This window comes from Aquarana catesbeiana, linkage group LG08 (genome assembly GCF_042186555.1).
Source record: "Aquarana catesbeiana isolate 2022-GZ linkage group LG08, ASM4218655v1, whole genome shotgun sequence".
Taxonomy (NCBI): Eukaryota; Metazoa; Chordata; class Amphibia; order Anura; family Ranidae; genus Aquarana; species Aquarana catesbeiana.
In genome coordinates this window covers 139876767-139892062 of record NC_133331.1, presented here as the reverse complement: position 1 = coordinate 139892062, position 15296 = coordinate 139876767, and the positions used below count along the sequence as shown (strand labels likewise).

Here is a 15296-nt window from a genome sequence, read left to right as displayed (position 1 = left end):
AGCTTCTTGATTGTGAATATACTATATTGGGGGATGGAATTTCCCAGCCTGCACACCAGCTTCTAAACTCTGATTAAGCAGTTGAGCTAGTGTATGCTATTTTTCTCTGTTGAGTGCATGCTCCAGTCTCCCTGCTGAAGTGGTGCAGGTGCTGTGATGTAGGCGGTGCTGTGCTGTCCCCAGGTATCCTCACTCCCGGTCTCAGGCTCAGATCTCTGCTAATTTGGTCTCCAGTTGACAGACAAATATCCAGACAGAGCTGCACTCCCTCGGTGCTAAGAGGAAGAACTTTCCCTAACAGTTTAAAAAAAAAATCCTCTCTCCAAGACTCCTACTGCACAGTGCATAATGGGGTCCTTGGTGCAACCATTATAGTGTAGCCATTATATGGCTGCCGTTTCAAATTTTCAGAGCTCCACTTAGGATTCTATAGGCTTGCTTGGCTTTTGCTCTCCCCCTGCTGGCCAGAGGAGAGTGGTGCAGCATAACATCAATATCTCAGTTGAGGGGGAGAAGAATAAGGCAATGCTTCCTTCTCCATATTGCTGTAGCCCAGCACCTGGCTACAATTACATGGATAAAAATAATCATTGTGGCAAATAACATGAGTTATTGCTTAACGAATTTTGTATTTTTTCCTTATTCAAGCTTTTTATTTTATTAGGAGTAGTATATAGTATATATTGTATATGCGTGCAACCAACATGAACACAAAAACTGTAGATTAAAAATAATAAATGATTTGTGGTAATATTCAATTATTGGAAACAACCATTACAAATATTATTACGAAGGAAAAAGATGGGAAGTAGATAGTTCAGAAGAGTGAGCGAAGGGAACGAAGAAGGGAGATTAGAAAGATAGAAAATAGAGGCTCAGTGGTAGGAGGAGTGGAAGGGGATTTGGTCAGAGAGAATTCACAGACCACAATTGCCATGAGATATGAGGGTAGAAACCATCACAATTCCAGTATACGGCAATCAACATTTCATAGTAGGTAGTGGGAGATCCACAGTTTCCAGACTCAATAAAAAGTTGGCATGTAGCCCTGAAGTCTTGCTGTTAACTTCTCGTTTAGCAGTATCCATTGCATTTGAGATTTAACCTCCGACACAGACAGGTGTTCGGACAGCCAAGCTGAGTTTAGTCTTTTTTTTTTTTTTATGTTATTGAGTAACCTAGAAAATGAGTTGAGTTTTTTCATTTGGCAATAAATTAATCAAGCCGAATAAAGAAGCACATCTCATAACTGAAACAAGTTCATACAAAATACCTGCTAATTATGACTGCCCAACTCCTCCTTATCTAATAATCTACTAAATTGTTTTAAAAATATCGTTCCATTCTGATAGTCCATTTATATCTGCTTTAGGGAACGTTGGTGGGATGGACAAAAGGTTTCAAGGCCACAGATTGTGAAGGGCAAGACGTAGTAGATATGTTGCGAGAAGCCATTAAGAGGAGAAATGTAAGTGATCTCAGTTTTGTAAACCTATTTGATAACAAATAAAGATAAAAGCTTATCACTGGACAGTAATTTTACAATGCACAAGGAGCATGCAGCACACTCCCATGTTCCTTTCTGTTTTGAAGGAGTTTGACTTAGACATTGTGGCCATTGTCAATGACACAGTTGGGACAATGATGACCTGTGGGTATGAAGACCCAAATTGTGAGATTGGACTCATTGCAGGTAATTACACTGATCATCAATAAGTTCCTACAATTAAGAATGTGCTGTTATTATCTATCTGGAAATAGCTATTAATCATACAGGACAAATCGCTAAAATAAAACTATTAACTTTTTTTGACCATTAAAAATGTACTTAAGAAAGCTGGTGGTCCATATCAGAAGTAATGTTTATGGTTGTTTTTTTCTATTAGACATACCTCAGAAGTGTCTTTTTATTTTAGTATCCAATAGTTGAGAAGGTCCAGTGACCATGCATACCACACAAACAGGGAATTTAGGTGCTGAATACTATGTGAAAGCTATATCAGAGATCCAAACCTTCTAGGGACATGGTAAGGTTATCATGCAGCCTAGACTAAGACTTCTGTCTCCTTCCTGTGGTCCAATCTGCAAACATGGTGTGTTGATGGTCAAATCTGGCATATATAGGAGGTATGGTCAGGTGTTGCCTGCTTATATAGTCCTGGAGACATTGGTAGTAATAGTTTGAAAGACTCACACACATGTTAATGTAGCCCACCAATTATTGCATCTTCCATCCACACAGTTAGATATTCAATTGGATATCTGTTTAGCTTAAATGTCAGAGACAGCCCAACATGTGGCCATCATCTCATTTCACTCTAACAATACCAACAGAGTTGAACTGTCCAATTACTGTACATTGGTAATTCACTGGAATATGTTGTGTTGTACTGTTTAACCTAAAAGTAATGTGTCTTCCTCAGGTACTGGTAGCAATTTGTGTTACATGGAAGAGATGAAGAACATTGAGTTTTTGGAAGGAGATGAAGGGAGAATGTGTATAAACACAGAATGGGGAGGTTTTGGAGACAATGATTGCCTGGCTGACATCCAAACCCAGTATGACAGACATGTGGACGAGAAGTCACTGAATCCAGGAAAACAAAGGTAACATGAATGTGGTGTTCTCATTGTAATATTGCATTGGTATACTGTTACCAACATTAAAGGTCATGAATAAGCAAGCCCACACTAATGTACTGCAGATGTTTGATCAAAGTGAGGAACCAGTTTAGAAAAGTAATTAAAAAAATACTTGTGTTCAAGTGGATGTTATCTCATTAGAGGGAAGCAAAAAGGTACATTAAATGTATTAATTCTTTGCATAAATACTCTGTCCTTTATGATATTAAGAAACTGTGCTTTCTATGTCCTGTATGAGATTTAGCTGCTATTTTGATGGGATGCATGTGAAAAGCAATAAATACAACTGTAAATTCAAAGGTTTTATTTCAGATCCCTCAAAATGGTTCATATAGCATTTCACAAACAAAACACAAATAGACGTGCTATTACTTACAAATGTATTCACAAAAAGCAGTACAGCGCATAAAATTACATTTTAAGATTCACATGAAAACACTACTTAAAAATCGACTAAAAAGTCCACAGTAAAGAATTTCCAACAAAAGATCCAGTGGCACGAGTGACGTCCACACAAGATGAGTGACTGTTGTGAAACAAAACCTCCACCAACGGTGATACAAGCCGCTCACCTCAGCTGATGGACCCCTGAGTTAAATCAGTCAGGTCAAAGACAGCATTTCAATCGGAGAAGTGGGGGAGCACGATTAAAAAGCCTTTATTTTCATCACCCGGGAGAAAGCCTCTGCTGTCATTGTGTTCACTTGTTGCAGATTTTTTTTCTAGTTTCTCTAGGCTCGGGTCGACCTAAAAATCTTTTGGAACATAAACATATTGTAGAAAAAAACCAAAAACAACTCACCTAGAAGAGATGTTCTTTATTTTTATTCCATGTGACTACTGCGAGTTTTACAAGCTTTTGGGTATTTGACCGGCAACTAATCTACCTGCTCCTGTTTAACATCCCTGTGAGGGAAATGCTGTCTTTGACCTGACTGATTTAACTCAGGGGTCCATCAGCTGAGGTGAGCGGCTTGTATCACCGTTGGTGGAGGTTTTGTTTCACAACAGTCACTCATCTTGTGTGGACGTCACTCGTGCCACTGGATCATTTGTTGGAAATTCTTTACTATGGACTTTTTAGTCGATTTTTAAGTAGTGTTTTCCTTGTCAAAAGAAGTTTATTGAGTATACAATGTTATAAAGATACATAAAGTAAGTTTACAAGGATCTATAAAGTAAGCTCATTGTTTTACAGTAGGGTTTATATAGGTAAATATCATGAAATTTCAAATATTAAACATTGGGTTCACGTAAACCTAAATTAAAGATATATATAATTTCCTTAGTTACTTTTGTAGGTATTTAAATGATTTATACCTACTATACATATTGTTTACAAGTAGAGTGTATATAGGTCAAATAAATTCTGATAATGAGCTTTAATCGTAAGGTGGAGAAAAGGAAAGAGAAAGAAGAAAAAGGGTTGAAAGGTAGAGGTATGGTCCACAAGGTTGTCCCGCTCATCAGTTTATTATTCTTTTTAGTTCTCTTTGAAGCCTTAGAATGGGTGTCTCTGTAAGTCATTTAATCTGTTACCATGGCAACAGGACAGAGTCATTGAAGTTTGACAGGAACTGTTGTTTTATCCAAGGATGCCAAAGTATTTCAAATTTTGGAATTTGATTTTGATCGATGGCTACCATCTTAGCATGGGACATTGTATTATTCATTCTGTGAATTGTTTCTGCTAGTACCAATGTAGGAGATTTCCATGCCTTGGCCACTGTTTGTTTTGCAGCCGTTATTAGTTGGATCATAAGTTTGAATTGAGAGAGTGTTAACCATTCCGGTTTTAGATTAAGTAAAGTTAAATATGGATCTGGTTGTATTATTTTTTTAAATATTTTAGATGCAATCACGAAGACTTCCTTCCAGAAGGTTTGGATTACTGGGCACGTCCACCATATGTGTAAATATGTGCCTATTTCTGGGCATCCTCGAAAACAAAGAGCTGAGGTATTAGGTGAATATTTTGCCACTCTAGCGGGTACAAGGTACCAGCGAGTTAGGACTTTATAATTTGTCTCCAGTGCTAAGATGTTGGGTGAAGATGACTTAGATGTGAGCCATATGTTAGACCAGTCCGTGTCTTCTAAAGTTCGTCCCAGGTCCTCCTCCCACCTCTGAACGTAAGAGGGTCTATTAAGATTTGGTACTCCATATAATTGATTATAAAGTGATGAAATTGTACCTTTAGCAAATGGATCTTTTGTACAGATTGATTCAAAAATGGATAATTGGGATAATGGCGTATCCCCCTTTAGGAATGGTGTATAGAAATTTTTGATTTGGAGATATCTAAATATCTCAGAGTTTGGTAGATCATATTTTTCTCTAAGCGATGGGAATGAAAGGAATGATTTAGATGCTATGAAGTCATTTAGTGTCTGAATGCCTGATGTTGTCCAAGCTTTAAAAGAATTTGGGTAGATCCATGCCGGATAAAAGGCCGGATTTCTGATAAAAGAAAGGAGAGGATTGTGTGGAGATTGTAACTGATATTTGGTTTTTAGTTTATCCCAGAGAGATAAGAAGTGTTTAGTTATGGGATTATGAATTTTAAAGCGGTCTTTAGGATCAAGCCATAATAAATTTGATATTAATAGAGGGTCATTTTCTGAAGCCTCTATAAATACCCATAATGGGATTTCCTGTTTTGCATGGTATTTGGACAGACTGGCCAAATGTGCCGCTCTGTAGTAGTTAGTAAAATTAGGGTATCCCAGGCCTCCTTTATTTTTGGGAAGATGTAGTGTGTGTATAGGTATACGTGGTTTAGAAGAGCCCCATATAAACGAAGTTGCTCTTTTTTGTACTATTCTCAAAAAATAGGAAGGAATTGGAATAGGGAGGACTCTGAATAGATAAAGCAATTTGGGTAGAATAGTCATTTTGATTGCATTAATCTTCCCCATCCAGGATAAAGGAAGTTGCGACCATTGTTTTATTAGATTTGTGATCTGTCTTAATACAGGAGGATAATTGGTTGAGAATAAGTCAGAATGAGAGGCTGTTAAATGAATTCCAAGATATGGGATTGATTTTTCTGCCCATGTGAATGGGAGTGCAGCCCTAGCCGGGATCAATTCCATGTTTGTGAGTGAAATATTAAGCACTAGGCATTTCTTAGGATTAATCATAAGGCCGGATAGGGCTGCAAATCCATCAAGAGCTGGTATTAAGTTAGGACCAGAGACCTGTGGTGATGATAGAAAAAGTAATATATCGTCTGCAAATATACATAATTTGTGTGTAATACCTCCTACTTCAATGCCAGTTATAGTTTGGTTTGTTCTGATATATTGGGCCATGGGTTCGAGTATAAGGGCAAATAATAAGGGAGATAATGGGCAACCCTGTCGGGTACCTCTTTCGATATTAAAGGCTTCAGATTTGTATCCAGCATATTTTATATAGGCTTTGGGTTTATTATATAATGCTTTGATCCATGTTAAAAAGTGGGGTCCAAAACCCCATTTTTGTAATGAATATTGCATATATTGCCAGGATACTGTGTCAAATGCCCTCTTAATATCGAGAGATAGAAAACATAAAGGGATTTTCCGTTTTTTAGCAATATGTGCCAATAACACTGCCCTGCGTATATTATCGCCTGCCTGTCTATTTGGCATGAAGCCTACTTGATCTCTATGTATTAATTTTCCTATAATGCTATTGAGGCGTTTTGCTATTATTTTTGCTAATAATTTAATATCGAGGTTTAACAGAGAGATAGGCCGATAATTCACACAGGAAGTATCATCAGAAAGGGGTTTTGGGATCATACAAACAATTGCCATTAGTGTTTCTTGCCGAAAAGAATGTCCATCTAGAAGTTTGTTAAAAGTTTCAGTGAGAATGGGGGAGAGTATTTCTGAGAATGTTTTATAGTATAAAGCCGAGTAGCCGTCTGGGCCTGGTCTTTTGTTAAGTTTTAGGTCTTTTATGGCGTTAGCAACTTCATCTATAGTTATAGGCTCATCCAAACTGCTTTTTTGATTCTGAGATAACTCAGGTAAGGTTATTTTTGAGAAGAAGGATTCAGCCTCTGTAGGATTAAATTCATTGTTTGTCTTGTATAAAGTTGCGAGATGTGAGTGAAATTTATGGACTATTTTAACTGGATTACAAGTGTAAACATTTTTTGATAATTTCAAACGTATTGGTTTGAAAGATTTGTTAGTTGAATTTAATGCCCGAGCCAAATATGTACCTGGTTTGTTTGTATTCATGTAGAAATTGTGTTTGGAGCATTTGAGGGATTTATCAACTGACTCAGTGAGAAATAGATCGTATTCCAATCTAGATTTTTCCAGATGAGATTTTGTACTCTGAGATGGATTATCTTGAAATGATATGTAGGCTGCATTAAAATTGAGTTCTAGTTTTTTTGCTAGATTTTTGCGTTCCCGTTTAAATAGTGCCATTTGTCTTTGTATTGTACCACGCAAGACAGGCTTATGAGCTTCCCACAGTGTTATTGGGGAGATGTCTGTTGTATTATTAATTGATATGTATTCCTTTAAAGCTTGTTCAATGGCCATCTGATGTAGTGGGTGTTTGAGCATTATGTCCGGTAAGTACCACGTTGGGTCATGCGCTTTTGGTATGGCTGAGGCTATAGTAGTGTATACTGCATTATGATCAGACCACGGAATCGGAATTATATCTGATACAATAATTTCTGGTATCATTCCTATTGTTAGAAAAATATGATCTATTCTGGTGAAGGTTTGATGAGGGTGCGAGAAATAAGTGAATTTCTTTTTCATTGGGTTACTTTCTCTCCATGAATCTACCAGATTGTATTTGGAAAGAAGTTGAGAAAAAGGTAATCTAGAGGTTATTTTTATATGGTGTAAAAGGTGATTTATCTAGAAATGGGAGGAGGACCTGGTTCGAATCCCCACACATTATCACTGTTCCTATTTTGTGTGTATTAATCACTTGTAATATATGTGAGAGGAATGGTGTAGGTTGTTTGTTAGGAGCGTAGTAGGAAATCACCGTGATTGCTGTATCCATTATATAACCCATGAGTATCAGGTATCTACCTTCTGGGTCTTTAATTTCTGATGATAAGGTGAATGGTGTGGATCGGTGAAATGCAATTAGAGTTCCCCTTTGCTTGGTACAGGCAGAAGCCGTGTAAATTTGTTGATAAAAAGGAGAAATATATTTTGGAGTAGAATCTTTGGTGAAGTGTGTTTCTTGGAGGCATACTATGTGAGCCTTCTTGTTATGGAAAGTACGGAAGGCTTTGGTCCTTTTTTGAGGGACATTTATTCCCTGAACATTCAGGGAAAGTATATTCAGTGGTGCCATGGCAATAGATCAAATAGTTTTGACTTACTTTTTGTTATGCAGAGCTGACTGCGCAGATCAACCTGTGTGGACTGAAGAGATGAATAGATAGAAAAGAAACCAGTGAATTCTGGAGTAAAGAGTAAACAAAAAACATATGAGATTAGATGATACATTGTATAAATTATTTTTTGCAAGTAATCACAATTTACCCGTGAAAGAGAATAAATATCTCTCTCAGGGGAATAAGTGCCTTCGTCACACTCCCACATAATATGGTTGGGAGAATGAGGAGGGCTAATGGGGGTACACGGATCTTCCGCTTACAGGAGAGAAGTGCTATGTCAAAAGACATCAAAATGATGTTTCATTAGTTGGAGTGCAGAATATAGTTTTTGTTGAAATTATTTATTCCAGGGTGGTTGTATATGGTTAGTCTTGCCCTAGGCTAAATAATTCAGTTAGAAAGGTACTGTTAATAACTTTGGTATTGATGAAGATAGTTTGAATTATTTTGGGATTTTAACCCTTTTAGAGTAAACAATTACATATTTTATTCATATGTAACTGTTTAGATATGTTAATTCATAAAATTGAGGTTGTATTGCTTCAGATTAGAATAAACAAAAACATAATTCTAGGAACTAGTTGGGTAATAATATATTTGTTTTAAGAAAAGAAAGAAAAAAAAAAAAAAAGCTTCCATTACTTCTGGATTATTGAACATATTTGTCCTAAAAAGTAATAAATCTATTGTTATTACCTGATAATATATAACTGAACAAGAATTTCCTTATTTCACTTATATATTCTAAGGCTATATGAATCAGAAGTAATAAGAAATATAACTGGAATGTAACATGATCCCACACAGTGTGTGACTATCAGAATGCAGTTACATTCAGTTATAAATATAGGTTTTTTATAGAGAACCATCTCTTAGTATAAAAAATGAAGAGATATCAGGAATTAGGATGTCAGTCCATTGAATCTTCTTGGTCCATGGATGATGTGGCATAACGGCCTCTTTTGTGAGAATGATGATTCCCATTTTGTTCTGGAATTTTCTGGGTGCTGCCTGAAGGTGAAGATGATGCCATTCTTCTGCATGTGGGAGTGTTGCTGCTTGTGGGTTCTGTCAGATTAAATTTTAAAAGGGTTTGTTGTAGTTCATCTGCTCATCTGCTTCTGTAAATTGTACCTTGGTAGTTAAATCTGACTGAAAAGGGGAAGCCCCATTGATACATAATGTTGTGGCGTTGCAGTTCCATTAGTTGGGGTTTCATGGATCGTCTTTTAGTAATAGTAAGTTGGGATAGGTCAGCAAAAATTTGATAATTGTGTCCTTGAAAATTAAGTTCCTTTTTTTCTCTTGCAGCAATTAGTATTTGTTCTTTCGTTCTGTAATAATGAAATTTTGTGATTATATCACGTGTGGGTCCATCTTTCTTTTTGGCTGTGAGGGCTCTGTGTACTCTGTCCAGTTCTAAACGTTCAATAGGGATATCTGGCTTTAGTTCTTGTAATAGAGCAGTAATAGTAGATTGCAGGTCTGTCACAGTTTCAGGTATTACCCTTATGCGCAAGTTTGAACGTCTGGCTCTATTTTCGTAATCTTCGAGCTTAGTTTGAAGTATTAAATTCTCTTTTTTTAATTGTTCCAATTCTGTTATATTTTCTTGGGTTGTAATTTCAATTTCATCCATTTTTATTTCTAAGGCTGCGGTGCGGTTTCCCAGATCTCTTATTTCTTTGGTTAGGCTGTTTGTTATTTGGTCTGAGGTTTGTTTTAAAGCCTTATGAAGCATCTTTTCAAATTGTAATAATATTACTGGGGATACTGAGGAGGCTTGTGGAGAAGTTTGTGAGAGGATTTGTTCTGTATCTGACTCAAATGGAGAGTCTTGCTGTGACATTTTCTGTCTGTGAGAGCGCCCTGATGCTGTATCTTGTGAGGTGACTGGAGCTGCTTCAGCTGCAGTGAGTGCCTGTGAGCTCTTTGTGAGGTGATTTTTATTTCTGCCACGGTTTCCTCCCAGTACCATATTTCCTGCCCAAACTTTCACAGTTTGTTCCCTGGGGCAAAAAGGTTCAAATGGATACCTTTTGAGCCTGCAGGCTCCGCTTTGTCCTTCTCTTCTCTCCTCAGCGGTGTGGAGCTCTAACAATGCATGTCTGCTCCGCTAGGCTCCGCCTCCTGCCCCCTTAAGTAGTGTTTATGCGCTGTACTGCTTTTTTGTGAATATTTTTGTTTAGAGATTTGATAAATTTTACCCTCAGTACCATAGCTGCTTATTGTTAAATCATATATGATTAGCGCTGGTTGATCTTCAATATATTATTACTTCAATATATTATGGAGGCTGTAACAGTTATACAAATGTGAAAAACATTAGTGTTAATGAAGATAAGTATACAAGTTCCATGTACAGATTACTCCTCGTTTAACGACTTACCTGTTTAACGACCACTCGGACTTACGACCAGCTCTCCCTACACGAACGACAGGCTGTACATCATTGTATTGTACAGTACAGTACCAAATTTTCATTTGTATTCTGTACTTATGCAAATTAAAACAAAGTTATTGAGCTGGAGATTTGTATTTAGACCTCTTTTCACAATACAATAGAGTAGTTAAGAATGCTTAAAATATTGATTACTTGTGGCTCCTCGTTTAACAACCAATTCGTTTAATGACCTGGTCATTGGAACGGAACCTGGTCGTTAATTGAAGAGTACCTGTAGTCAGGTTTATTCTCTTATAAAACTGTTATATTTGCCATACAGACATTTAATTTAATATATATGTTTCCGCTCTATACAGATATGAAAAGATGACCAGTGGCATGTACCTCGGAGAAATTGTGAGACAAATTTTAATTGACCTAACTAAAAAAGGTCTCTTATTTCGTGGTCAGATATCTGAAAGGCTAAGGACAAAAGGCATATTTGAAACAAAATTTTTGTCTCAAATTGAAAGGTTATTATCATTATCAAGTATCTTTTTACTAATTTTCAAATGCTTAATTGATTAAACATACGGTATAACATGTACATTCAGGCAAAACATCTTTTTTTTCTGGTTTAAAATAGAGTGGGGAAGCATTAGAACTCCTGTTAAGGTTTTATGTTTCCCTAATAAAAATAAAGAATTCTTTTGACTTTGTATCTTAGCAGTGCAGTTGTATTATTACAGCTCCTAACTAGCACACTACAGGTAGTGAAGTCCCTATCTTTTTCTGGCCTGTTTTTTTTTTTATTTTTTTGTATCCACTCGTGTCCCCATAGACCATAAAAATTCCTGATGGGAAGTCTGGGATCCTTAGGACAGGAGTCAAGCGGGAGGTCTGAAGAAAACAAATTATCAGATGTGTTAACTTGTGTACCCTTTTGTCCCTTTTCATCTATACTTCTATCTGGCCTCTTGTTCCATTCCATCTTTTTTGTCATCTTCTTCTCTCTGGGCCCCCCTTATATAAAGCAATGGACAGTGTTTGTTTAAAAGTTGGCCCATATTTTCATCCCTAGTGTCTTTGTTTTCCAGTCCCAGAGAAAATTGATAGATCTCCATTAGGAGGTTTCCCTAAAGCTGTAAAATGGTAAATCTCCTTCAGTTTCTGTCCTTCACAATGCAGGAAGATGCATCACAGCACAGGGAGATATGTAAGGACTGTGTAGCGGGTGGAGAACAACAGTTGAAACCTGAATATGCATTTATACTGTGGTATTTAACATTATTTTTGTGTGCTCTGAACTGCGGTACTCCATGTAAAATTTTATATGTATTGGACAGCAGGATGTGGAATCAGATTCGTTGATATAAACCAGTATAAATGTACATACTGTAGAAGATCAGTTTATTCTCAGTCACAGAATGTTTACTTCCAGTATTAATTTTTAAGACATGAGGATTGAGGTTGGTTATGGTTTACTGAGGATGTGTGGCCCCAGTGGAAAAAAATTAAACAACTAATATATTAAGCCTTTTTGCTGAACACTGTTTTTGTACCCTGACCACTTCAGAACACATATCAAGCATCAGGAAACTAAGTCAAGTTTCCTTTTTTGCTTCTCTTCGCAAGCCAGTAGACATGCTGTTACAAAATGTAATAGTGGGCAAATTAAGCTATTGGGCTTAAGTTATATGTTTGTGGTGGCATGTCTGTGCTTTGTTCAGTTGTATACTTTGACTATACTGTTTACATCTCCTTGTATGTATAGTTTACCAAAACCCTATATGTATTTTTTTTACCCAGTGATCGTCTAGCCCTCCTTCAAGTCAGGAAGATCCTGCAGCAGCTGGGTTTGGACAGTACATGTGATGACAGTATCATTGTAAAGGAAGTTTGTGGAGCTGTATCAACAAGAGCAGCAAAGTTATGTGGGGCTGGGTTGGCGGCTGTTGTAGATAAAATAAGAGAAAACCGGGGCCTAGACCATCTCAAAATTACTGTTGGTGTTGATGGGACCTTATACAAATTACATCCACAGTAAGTTATTATTATTTTAATCAATTGCATATGCAAAGAACAGCAAACAAATGTTCATAAAAAAATGTATAAGTTAGGCGTTGCAAGCATTATTGGTATGTATGAAGTTTGACATTTTTCTGTGTTCTGTACTATATAACATATTATAGCCTACTTTATGCCACCGTTGGGGTTTATGGCACTTCAGAGAATTTCCAGTATATTTACCTTTAATCAGAAAGTAAATGACATGAATCATAAAGTGGTAGCCATTACTATATAAAATATATGGGTATCCCTTAAAAGACTAATTTAGAATTTTTATACGACTTCCTTGTGTAATATTTTTACTTCTACTTCCCACAGATGATGCAGCATAGTTAGCCAACAAAGGCTCCAAAATACCACCAAATCTTCAGTTAGAATGATAATCTGACTGTTTCATTGTATTGGTCAGTGATGATTTTAAATATATCATGACTTGATGGCAAGACACATCATACTGCCACCACTGCAAGCTGACATTTCCAAAGTTTTTTGTACATCAGTAATCTCACTACAGCCTAGCAGATAATTAATAGGTGTGCACTGACAAAAATTTTTGTTTTGGTTTCATTAGTTTTTTTGCTTTTTTCAGAAATTTGGAAATCCGAAAATTCGCATTTCCGAATTTCGGATTTACGAATTTTCTAATTTTCTAAAATTCATATTTCCGAATCTTCAAATTTCCGAATTTTCGGAAATTCGAAAATCTAAAAAAGGAAAGAAAATCAGTAAAATTCGAAATAACTAACTAATGATAACTAACTATTAAATTATAAGTGTTGGAATTTCCTTTTAACTTTGGCTGTTTGTGAATGTAACTAATACAAATTTATCTGAAGTTGCGAATTATCCAAAATAACAGATGCCGCATCTAAACAAATGGAATGGAACATAATAACAATAAAAAAGGTTTTATTATTATTATTGTTATTTATTTTTATTAGATCGTTACGTTCCATTCGTGGCAGTTGTTATTTCGGATAATTCTTAACTTCGGATAAATTCGTACTCGTTGCGTTCACTAACAGCCAAATTTGAAAGGAAATTCCAATACCTATAATTTAATAGTAGTTATTTCAGATTTTCAGGTTTTCGGATTTTCATTCTTTTGAATTTTGAGATTTTCATTCTTATTTTCGCATCTTCAAATTTCTGAATTTGCGAAATTTCGAATTTGCGAAATTTCAAAGTTCGTTTTCCTTAGTTTTCCTTAGTTTTCGTTCTTCTTTTGCTTTTTTCAGAAATTCGGAAATTCGAAAATTCAAATTTTCGGATTTCGAATTTTCCAATTTCCGGATTTCGGAAATTTTTGGAAATGGAAAAACTTGGAAATTTGTTAAACGAATTCGGAACTGAACGAATTGCACATGTCTAATATATAAGAAGCCATCTAAATCATTTAAGAAACAGGCATTGAATATGTCTATATACTGGAGGTATTAACAAATGCTTGTCTCTTCTTAGTTTTTCCAGGATTTTGCAGGAAACCGTGAAGAAATTGTCACCAGAATGTGATGTGACCATCTTGCTATCTGAAGATGGGAGTGGGAAGGGAGCAGCGCTGATTACTGCGGTGGCCAAACGTTTTCACAGTCAAGGAGAAGAGAATAAGAATTCTATTGGCCTAAACTTGTAAAACATAACTGAAAACCAAAAAAAAGCCCCTGATATTTATTGTAAGCCAGAACATGACAGCAGTCTGGGGAACTTGTTGGCTTTTACATCCATCCCCAAGAATTGCCTTCAAATTTCTGTGGCTCTACAACTATTGGAGAAAGGTATAAGTGCGTACCAACGAGACATAGAAGTTGCAAGTATGACACAAGAAGATACACAAACTTTATCAACACCCTCTCGCCACCCCCCCCCCTTTTTTCTATTCTTTCCAGTCATTGGTTGCTGGAACTGCCTAACAAGACTTCTTTTTGCTCTTTTCGGCAGTATAGCAATAAGAACATGCCACTGTCTACTGCCTTAGGACCCATTCACACCTGTGCATCAAGCTTATGTGCTTTTTTTTTTTTGCATAACAGCATAGGGCAGCCCGTTCATTTGAATGTGCTTCCCTTTATGTGACAAACACGCCAAAGTAGCTCCAGCACGTTTTTTTGCGAGCCTCGCTTGTTTTAGTGCGTTCTGATGCTCAAGAAAATGAGTGCTTGCTAGCCATGATTGGGGTGGCAGTAAGTACAATTAGTAAGAATTGGGGTGCCTGTAAGAATTAATGGCACCACAAGCATGTCACTCATTGCTGGAATGTGCAGGTGTGAATGGGGCCTTGGTTTCTTTTCCATCAAGTATTGTACATGTAAGGTGGCAAAACTACCTTTTGCATATGGAATTGTTTGGGAAGATACCAATAGTATATTCTTGTTATGGCCATGTAACTTTCTGTACATATAGTTTACTTACAGTATAGAAAATAATAAAACATGAGATTAAACAGTACTTTTATCCATTTCATTTATTTACTGTAGTTTACTGTCTTATGGTATATTTTATGCTATTTTAATGTATTTTATTCAGCGCCAAATCTAGGGTGGTGCTGAGGTAGGCTGCACACCCCAGATTTAAGTCTCATCCCCCCAGAACCAGTGGTGTTTGCAGGGCCATCCCTATAACAGAGCACTGAAACCCAGCCCAGTTGAAGCACAGCAGCCACTACCAGCGCATTGTTCAGCAGTCCCAAAGTAGGACACACTGTTTTCCCTTGCCCTGTCCATTAACTGTGTGTGAATGTTTTGGAGGCTCCACTCACTGTTAGTGGACAGTCTGTCTTCCCGTATTGGCTGCTGTGAGCATTTCAGACTTACCATCCTGCTGGAGATG

At 36.7% G+C, this 15296-nt stretch overlaps 1 protein-coding gene across 3 annotated transcripts in view; it reads left to right on the top strand.

Moving 5' to 3' along the window:
• The window catches only part of LOC141106072 (hexokinase HKDC1-like), a 57153-nt gene extending 42238 nt beyond the window's left edge, over positions 1-14915 (top strand). For all 3 annotated transcript variants that reach the window (XM_073596464.1, XM_073596465.1, XM_073596467.1), the window contains 6 exons: positions 1373-1468; positions 1594-1693; positions 2424-2607; positions 10778-10933; positions 12210-12443; positions 13932-14915. In XM_073596464.1, the coding sequence (XP_073452565.1) occupies positions 1373-1468; positions 1594-1693; positions 2424-2607; positions 10778-10933; positions 12210-12443; positions 13932-14103 (942 nt within the window). In that variant the 3' untranslated portion in view covers positions 14104-14915. The remainder of the gene's footprint in view (positions 1-1372; positions 1469-1593; positions 1694-2423; positions 2608-10777; positions 10934-12209; positions 12444-13931) is intronic.
• Positions 14916-15296: the final 381 nt, after the last annotated feature.